General features: G+C 49.5%; 1 protein-coding gene across 1 annotated transcript; it reads left to right on the top strand.

The window, feature by feature from the left end:
• On the top strand, positions 1-3,834 carry LOC133342421 (N-acetyllactosaminide beta-1,3-N-acetylglucosaminyltransferase 3-like). The gene has a single exon (XM_061551595.1). The coding sequence runs from the start codon at positions 703-705 to the stop codon at positions 2,044-2,046; it is 1,344 nt and encodes a 447-aa protein (XP_061407579.1). The 5' UTR covers positions 1-702; the 3' UTR covers positions 2,047-3,834.
• The last annotated feature ends 6,314 nt before the right edge of the window (positions 3,835-10,148 follow it).

Here is a 10,148-nt window from a genome sequence, read left to right as displayed (position 1 = left end):
GTCGTATTCTATTATTTATATTATTTTCTTTCCACGTGACTTTACCGAAAGAACCAAAGAGCCTTCGTTTAATACAGTATCACGCACGGGCCCTATGTTATCCATTGCAGTCTGCGCTTATTCAACGGAGGAGGAGGAATAGCAAAGCTACACGAACTCTCTCCCGAAGCCCGCTAGTCGTGGCCAGCAGCAGATCTCCACGTGGGCAGGCTCCTCAGCAACGATTGCTGCTCTTGCTGCTGCTGCCGCCTTCGCACGCAACATGAGGATCGAGTCGCGTGCGTTCCTCTAAGCGCGCTGCGTTCGATGCAGATCTCCAAAGAGCCGCCTTGGATACAACAAAAAGAGAACCGTAGGTAAAAATAAACACATCTCTGGCCGGATGTGGGGGGAGGAGGAGGAGGGTCTCATATAGAGGGCGCGACTTCCCTGGACTCGCCAGGAGACCGAATGTCCACTCCCCCGTTACGCGGAGTTACCCCGCTGCGAGTATGCGCTATTTACAGCAGCGCGAGCGATGTTAATAGATGCATCGCCAGCTTAGCCTGATGCGTATTCGTACGTATGGCGTGTATGACCACAAGAACAATATTATAATACTACCTCTATTGCAATCGGGTAAAACAAAAATTCGAATTTAACACGGAAACAAATTTTACAAAACAGGCAAATAAGACGATAACAATATAACGAGGACTTACGATGAAAATCATTGTCGCGCTCAACCACGTGCCTGCCCTGCTCGCCTTCACGTTGGTGTCGTTAACTCTTCTCATACTCACCTACAACATCCTCGTCGACCCCACGCCCCACCAAGCTCACCCCAAACTCCGGGCTATCCTGCTGCGCACACGTGCTGATCAGGGTCACCCGTCACAAGCAGAGTCAGAGCTTCCGTGGTTGGACGGCACGGGAAGAGGGGATCCGAACACTGCCTTTTTGGGGACTAAGTTCCACCAGAAGCAGCAGCAGCAGCGACACGAGCAGCAGCATCAGCAGCAGCATCAGCAGCTCTTCCCCAGGCTTTGGGACGAGAGCTCAATGAATGGCGCTCCGAGCTGGGACGGCCGCTCCGCTCAGTGCTTGCCCAATGCGACCGTCGCTCACGCCGTGGAGGGCTTCGCCTCGCTGTCTCAGGCCGTGCAAGATTTCCTCACTCACCGCCACTGCCGCAGCTTCGGGCTCATCCTGCAGCCGGACGGCAGCAAGTGCGATTCACGTCCGAACGTCACTCTGCTGCTCGCCATCAAGAGCGACGCGCGCAACTTGGAGCGCCGCGACGTGATCAGGAGGACGTGGGGCCGCGAGGGGAACGCGCGTGGCCACCCGGTGCGCCGCGTGTTCCTCGTGGGGGTGCCGAGCGGGGAGACCCCCGAGAGGCGCGTGCACCTGAACGCCCTCCTGCAGGAGGAGAGCCGCGAGCACGGCGACATCGTGCAGTGGAACTTCCTGGACACCTTCTTCAACCTGACGCTCAAGCAGCTGCTCTTCCTCGACTGGCTGCACGAGCGCTGCGCGGGCGCGCGCTACGTCTTGGACGGCGACGACGACGTCTTCGTCAACACGCCCAACCTTCTGGAGCGCATCGCGGCCGAGGAGCGGGCGGGCCGGGGCGACGGGCACCTCTACGAGGGCTACGTCATCTCCAACGTGGGCCCCATCCGCGCGCCCAGCAGCAAGTACTTCGTGCCCGTGCAGGTGCACGCCGGAGAGTCGTACCCGCCCTACGTGGGCGGCGGGGGCATCCTCATGGCCGGGCGCACGGCCCTCGACATCCGCCGCGTCGCCGGGCAGCTCGCCGTGCTGCCCATCGACGACGTCTTCCTGGGGCAGTGCCTGGCGGCCCTGGGGCTCGCGCCCACGAGGCACCCGGCGTTCCGCACGGCGGGGATCTCGCTGCCCGCGCCGAAGCGCGCGGCGCTGGTGTCCTCCTTCCACCCGTGCTACTACAGGGAGGTGATTCTGGTGCACAGAGTGGAGCCCTTCCAGACGCTCATCATGTGGGCCGCGCTGCGCGACCCGCACCTGCGATGCGGGAGACCTTGAGGCCATCGGTGACGGCAGGAGGGGAAAGACGCGTGGAGGCAGAGGGCTGCTCAGCGTGCGCGTTGAGAGGACGGAGCTGCGATTGACGCTACTCGGGTCGTGTGGTGATACATGAGCGTCCCTTTGCATTGAAAGCACATTGTAATTATGATTATTCAATAATGCCAATTATCTTATTATTACTGGTATTGCCGATGTGATAGTGCCAGCGAAGGGATAGAATTCGTCACTGAGGACTCTGTAACAGTTGCGATAATTAAATGTTGCAAATGATGATACCGATTAATGATTATTGCCGATGGTTAATGAGTAGTGACAGTAGCAGTCATGAAATGGTACGCATTCAAAGGAGATGGAGCGATCGATCAATTAAGCTCGTGTGCGTATGAACGTGGCTCTAAGCATGAGTTGTTGATGATGTAAATCTGGTTAAACGTTGACTTAAAACTTTCGTGACTGCAATAATTCATATTCTTTGGTTCTTTCGGTCAAGTCACGGAGATCGAAAAAATTTAAGGAAAATAAATAAATAAAAATATATAAACTACGACGTTTCGATCACAACACAAGCGATCGTCATCCTGCTAATTTTTTTAATTAAATTTACTTTTATTTTTTTTTATCTACGTGACTTTACCGAAAGAACCAAAGAATATGTAAATCTGGTTGTTCCATATGTCTATATACAGATTATATGTTAATTTAATCAACAGTTTTCCAGCATATTAAAAAGAAAATGTTTCCGCGTAATCTGTCGCTGTAAAGAATATACTTGATACAACTTGTTGGATTAAAGGGGAGTTCGATAGAAGAAGCAGATAGTAATACATCCTCGCTCATTATTCTTGATAGCGGCGCTGACATTGTTAAAACAGTCGATTGGAACCTGTTTTTGTGTTATGAGGTACACATCTTGAGCCTAAAAATTAAGACACTTGTGCAGGTTGTGCCGATGAGAATCGTACCCAACAGCACTCGGTACAAAAGAAAAACATATCGGGGAGAGACATAAACTCACGCCCAGACCATGCCTTGCACGAGTGATGCGTATTAGAGTTACAGTATGTCTAAGTCAGATATGTTTCAACTGTAACGTTGTCTCCTTTGAAATTATTCTCCATACGATGTTCCCAAAGCCATTTTCGTCGTTGTGTTGTTGTTGTAATGTGTGTTAAATCTGCACACAATTTGTGCATTTATTTCGTAAATATGATTATAAATACACATGTATTTATTTTTAAGAATATAAATAGTTTTGAAGTCGACTGTTTTGAAGCTATTCACTTTTTTTTACTCAAGTCTTAATAATAATATATTTTCAAAAATGGGAACTTTCAGCCTGTTGACTGTCTCACTCCCGCACGGTGAATACTGCCCCCATGCGATGTTGGGTTAGGGTTGGAAAGAGGGGGGGGGGGGTAATTCGGCCATACTTCACCACGGCGGTCAACCAAGCTGCATGCAGCGCGTACAAAATAGTTTGACAGGAATCATGACGGGCACCGCGAGACCCCAGCGTGTCCGTCCAGTGGCTTCCGTTTGCCGAACGAGAGCTCGTTATGTCACTCCGTCACACACAAAGTGCCTGCCACAAACGAACCACACCACGTCGCCGATGTCGTCAAGGAGCAGAGACCATCATCGCGGGAACTCCGGTCATGCTCACAGCAGCAGCAGCGGCGGATTTTGGCTGCTGCCATCGAACAAAGACGGCGGTCACCGCGTCGCGCGCTTTCAGATGCGCTTCTGCGGCCGTCTGGAACGCTCTCCCTTCCGAGAGCTATGCACTTTTAGATCTCGATTGAAAACTAATTTCTTGAGAACTGCTTCTTGTCTTTAACGCTCTTCCTTCCGATATTAGAAAGCCACTTGAGCTAGGCACTTTTAAATAATTTACATTAAAAACTCACTTCTTGAGAACTGCTTTTTGTGTTTATTTTGTTGTCTTTCCCGCGCACCCACGATTATCTCGGTTGGCTACGTACGGCGCGAAAGAAGTCAAACATGCGTGTACATACGTACAACGCGGATGGGTGAAGGAGAACGGCCCAAGACGAGTTAGCAACAACATAAAATCCACCGCCACTGATGCTCGCCATGATTCGGGAATCAAACTCAGGTCGCCGGCGCGTTCGTAGCGCTGTAGGTGGCCCACTCCGTGGTGTTAATGCCCAGGACCACACTGGAACGTGGAGGCCTTTCATTGCTTGCGTGCGAGAGCGGCGGTGCAGTGTTCAGCGCCACTGCGCTACGAACCTCCCCGAGTTCAATGATCGCTCACGGCGGATAACGGTGGCCACACGAATGTCAAGAAGTGAAGCGATGGTGTCGTGCAGGGGTCGGTGCCAGAGCCGCATGCGACTCTTCAAGAACAGCTTCGTGACCTTACTTGTTTTTGACAGTCTCGTCTTCACATGCATTGCGGATCATGATACATTGAGGATTTTTTTATTGAATTCGAAGAAAAATGGCCCTCCTTGTTACTTTTGTTGCCGAGACCTTGTGTGGTGGTTAGCACACCGAACTTGCAATCTGGACTTGCAATCTCTTGGCGCAACAATTGACCTCCCTTGGAAGTGCATATTTTTTTGCGGCATTGGTTCACTATACACACAAATTCTGGACCGGTTTAAAAATTCAGTTTCTGTTCACAAAAGACAAGCTTAAGCCAATTGCTGGCGATCTTTCCCTTGTTTATAAGGCAATACAAAAATTATCTCCTATTGTTTACTGAAATGACCGTTTCCACTGTTTGCCAACATCGGGTTTGAGTTATGAAACAGCTTTATTGCACAACCCAGCTAATGTCTGTGTCCATCGGCTGCTGTTGACAAATCAAGGATGATTGGGATCATAGACTCATGCCAGGCGGTATGCATTGAACGAACTAACGACCTATTTTTATTTTACCAGCTAAGGCTATGGAGCAGTTTTTTCAGAAGCGACCTGGCCACAAATGATAGCTCAACGAAGTGGCTTATCGCGTACAAATTTAAAGCAGCCAATGCTCGTGTTGATTCTGAATGCCATCTCAGCATCATGGTCCCAGTTGATCATGTGTCGCATGGATTAGGTGTGAAATACATGAAAATTTTGTCTTCAAAAAACAAACAAGCCAGTACCTTGTCTGCGTGAGAAATACTTTAATTTTTGACATAGAGAGAGACAGATGTATGATAGACACATGTTGTCCACGTATCCACTGAAAACACGTGACGTGCAAACTCCAAATATACAGACGTCAGGGTCGCAGTCGGACATCCTGCATAGTCGGGCGAGATAAACACGCGTGCCAACAAGGACACTAAATTTATTTTAATAATGTTGAAGTTCATGTACAAAACTAGCTACTACTGGCCAAGACAAATGAGAGAATCTATCGAAATTGAAAGAAATAAAAATAATTGTAACCGTTCGGATAGCGACCGATTTAGTGCTGCGTGGAAGCGAAACACACAATCCTGCGGAGGGAGCTGGTAGGAACGTCGGGTTGCTCGGTCAATGGCCTGCAGGGTCAACGGCGGCGTGGTGTATTCCGCAAATATGCCCGACTGTGAGGGCGGGCACAAGCCGGCGTGAGTAGGTTAAACGTTGAGTTTTATAAGGGCACCACGGGGTGACCAGCCCCTCCCCACCCAGCCCCACCCTCCCACCCCCCAGCCAGCCCCACCCTCCCCACCCAGCCCCTCCCCACCCTGCCCCTCCCCACCCTCCCCTCCCCACCCAGCCCCTCCCTCCCCACCCAGCCCCTTCCTGCACGACGGACGGACACAATAATCCCCTATGGGCTGGTGTAACCAGGAGGTTCCTACCAGTATAATACATTGTTTAAATGCATGCCTATGAAGGGCAGCATACTTAAAAAGGGATTACCGTTGGTACGGTTATATTAATACACACAATGGACAGGAGGACATGATCAACAGGCTCGTATAATGCGCATGCATAATGTGCGTTGCCTCAGTAATCCCCCCCCCACATTGTGCAAGAGCGCAGAAGCGTGGTCACCACATCTACGCCTCTATATTAGGAACGAAACAGGTGGACTTTTCCACAAACTTGGCTGTCGCCTGATGAAGCTAGTTGTAATTACTGGCGAAACGTCGTACTCGGATTGTAAATGTTGTGGCTTGGCTCTCCAACACACCGGTGTGCTGTACTAGTGACAAATTGGCATGTTCTGTTGACGTGACAACCCTTACTAGTTGGCTGTGTCGGGTGGTGGCGGGTTTTAACGACACATTTATATGCGGAGGGCGAGATAGTTAACATCTAGACCCTACTTAGCTTATGCCTAAATCTTGCCCTCGCTGATGGTCAGTCGACTGGACTGGTAATGGATCGGCAGCCAGTGGAGAGGCCCTCGATGATGAATATCGTGGAGGTGAAGAGATGACGCGAGATGTGGGGGAGCCTTTCATGCAGCAGTAGATAGAACGTGGCGGATAATTTGGGGATGAAACTTGCAGCACCTTCACAAAGCCATGATCACGCGACGGTTTCACGCTCCAAAAAGCTGGCACGCTAGGTTCATGATCCTCGTCACATTGGCACAGCCAAGGTGAAATGGATAAGATAAAAACGAACATCCGTTACATCTTACACCATCATCTTATTATAGCCCACAACGAGAGGGTGTTTTACACAAATAAGGAACCTGGCATGCAAAGCGTTCGTGTCAATCCAAGATTACAACTGTTGAGATATCCGGATTTATTGGTCACGCTCGATAATGCGAATACGCGACGACTAAACCCGTCTACTCTGCTCTGAAGCTGCACGCAAATACAGCAATGCCCCGATGTACGTCGTCTCGCTCTTTTACGTCGTTTTGCAAACGTGTCGTCGCTTTCGTATTAACGCCGCTACCCGAGTCTGCGTCGCCTCAAGCCCACACTCACGTCGCTGACAGCATCATCAGCATCATCATCCGTCCTCTCTCGATATCCGTCGCCTCTCAGCCTTCGCCTCCACCACCCACGACCGCCCTGTACATCGCTTCGGTTTACGTCGTTTCGATATTCGTCGTCGCACCTTCGAGGAACGCATCCCCGACGTACAGCGGGGTGCTACTCGTGCCGCTGTTCGTCTTCGCAGTTGGGACCAGGGTGAGGGGCAAAAGGCGCAGCGCGGACACGTATCGCTCCTTGTGGACAGAGTCATCCTCGATTTGAAGCTTTCGTGACTGCAAGGATTCATACTCTTAGGTTTTTTCGGTAAAGTCACGTAGGTAAAAAAAAAAATTAATAAAAGTAAAATAAAATCAAATAAAAATCACGACGTTACCGAAAAAACCTAAGAGTAAGATTCATCCTCCTGCACCAAGCGGGCGTCTTGAGATCCGTGGCAGTGCCCACACGTCACCCCGCGACTTTGGCGTCCTCGTGTATCCTGATGGTGGACAGAGATGGGCAGAGCAGGGTGGGGGGAGGGATTTAAGCAACGTTCACCATTGCCTCAGCTGCCACGCCGGGAGAATGAATGATCTCTGAATTGCAAGCCAAGTGCGAAAACCACTGCACCGCGACACCTTCCTTACTTTTCGATTTAAAGCTTTCGTGACTGCAGGGATTCATCTTCTTGGTTCTTTCGGTAAAGTCACGTAGAAGGGAAGTAATAAAATAATAAAAATAAAACATAATAAAACAATTCTCACGACGTTTCGGCCACAACGCAAGCAGCCGTCCTCAGGTGAAAACCAGGTCCGTCGAGGCGACAGAGTCTGAATGAAACAGCACACGGGCTTGGAGCATATATATAAGCTGGGCGCATTGACAAAGGAATTTGCATATCAACAGGAATTTAGCATATTTATGGGAAATGCAGGAATGTAATTAGTACTGCATATGCATGTGCATTATGCAGGATTAACAGCATCAAAGGGAGCTGCAGTTACTGCTGCTGCAGCAGTTGCTGCTGCTGCTGCAGTTTCTGCTGCTGCTGCAGTTGCTGCTGCTGCAGTTGCTGCTGCTGCTGCACTTGCTGCTGCTGCTGCACTTGCTGCTGCTGCTGCAGTTGCTGCCTTATCCATTTTAATATAACACTATGTATTATTCTACCCACCCTAATGTGTATCATACTGCTATATGTTTACTGTACAATTACGACACCATACATTACTCTGCACACTGCACCATGCCAGTGAGTGGAAGGTGGTCTGAAAGTCACCGTAAACGTGAACACAATCAGTTAAGATCCGAAATGGTTTATTACGTCCTTCCAATGATTGCTAAGCCAGAATCCATCTTCTCGGTTGAAATTGTCTCTGTGTTTGTATATGTGGATCGCCTCATGAACGAATCTCTCATGATAGCCAGATGGCTTGCAGAGAACCTCTGTCTTGGAGAAGTCAATGTCATGTGAGCCCACTGAATTGTAACAGTGATCTGCCACGGCTGAGGTGTTTGTCCTACCGTGTTTCAGGTCTGCCTTATGTTCACGGATGCGGTCCGAGACATGTCGTTTGGTTTCTCCAATGTAACTGCTACCACAGAGGAAACTTAGTTTGTAGACGCCAGGGTACTGTATGTCTGGAACCACATCTTTTACAGACGGGACCAGATCACGGATTTTATGTACTGTGTTGAATCGGACCTGGATCTTGTGTTTAATCAGGATTTTGGAGATCTTTTTTGTGACCCCAGCAATGTAGGGTAAGGTGATGGTCTTGAAAGGCTCCTCAACAGGATCCTTCTTGATGGTTGGAGTGATGGCCTTGCGGATTGTGTAGTCGGAGTAACCATTAGCCTTAAGAGCTTGGCGTACGTGTTTGAGTTCACTGGAAATGTGTTCATGGTCGGAGATGCATTGGGCTCTATGATATAGAGTCTTGATGAGGGAATTCTTCTGGGATGGATGGTGGTGGGAATCCGGTTTTAGATAAGCATCCGTGTGGGTGGCTTTCCTGTAGACAGAGTGGCTCATTGAACCATCAGGTCTCCTTTTGATTAGGACATCCAAAAAGGGTAGCTTGCCATCATTTTCGACTTCCATGGTGAATCTGATGGCTGGGTGTATGGAATTGATGTGGTCGAGAAATTGGTCTAGAGCAGGCCGGCCATGTGGCCAGATGACAAAAGTGTCGTCTACGTACCTCTTCCATAAGGTCGGGCGTAGAGTGGCAGTCTGGATGGCGTCCGTCTCAAATTTCTCCATGAAGATGTGTATTATGTTTTATTTTTATTATTTTATTACTTCCCTTCTACGTGACTTTACCGAAAGAACCAAGAAGACCTTCCTTACTCTTGATAACGTCGCCTTTAATTTGTGTCAATCGTGGAAGGGAACTCCTTTCCGACTTCAGCTCCTGCTGCCTGGAATTCTCTTCCTCTTCAACTCCGTGCAGTTGACTACTCTTCCCTCGTTGCATGCACGTACGCTGAACTTATTTCGCACCGTACACAGCCGACCGTGTTAATGCGAGGTGCCGGGTGGGGCAGGGGGAAGACCCATTTGTGTCCACGTGCATCTTTGGCAATGACTTCATTTCGTATTCCTTGCGAGGCGTCTGGAGATGCGGTTGCAGTTGGACGCTCCGTCGTCAGTGTGTATCGCGTTGCACTTGTTCGGACCTGCATGCAGCGAGGCCCGTGCGGCTACTTGGGGACTTGGTCACAGCCAGGATGGGAACGGAGTGATTTACGGGGAACACGCTGACGAATTGTGACGTCGCAATGACATTTGTATTATTTGCTCATCATTAACAACAAAAATTAACTTGCATTTGTCAGTATAAATCATCTGGCGCTATGTGGTTAGCCATGGAACAAAGAGGTTGGGTTCTGCATCGCGCGCTTTCAGATGCGCTCCTGCGGACGTCTGGAACGCTCTTGCTTCTGTTTGGATTATTTGGCTGCAATACATTCCCACTTGATTCGCCACTTCGTCGAGCTATTATATGTGGTCAGGTCGCTTCTAAAAAAGTGCTGCATAGCCCAGTGGGCCTTACCAGTAAAATACAAAAACATAGTTTAGCTTAAATATGAGCAAGCTACTGGAGCTATGCTGGGCTAATGCACGTGGACTTCCAGTGGGTCAGTCCACTGCTGGACGATACCGTCTGCAGACTGTGTTGGTCATGGCGGTTACTTGACCATGCTTTC

The sequence above is a fragment of the Lethenteron reissneri genome, chromosome 14 (assembly GCF_015708825.2).
Source record: "Lethenteron reissneri isolate LAM-NWPU_2019-01 chromosome 14, ASM1570882v1, whole genome shotgun sequence".
NCBI classification, from domain to species: Eukaryota; Metazoa; Chordata; class Hyperoartia; order Petromyzontiformes; family Petromyzontidae; genus Lethenteron; species Lethenteron reissneri.
This window is presented reverse-complemented; position numbering and strand designations above follow the sequence as displayed.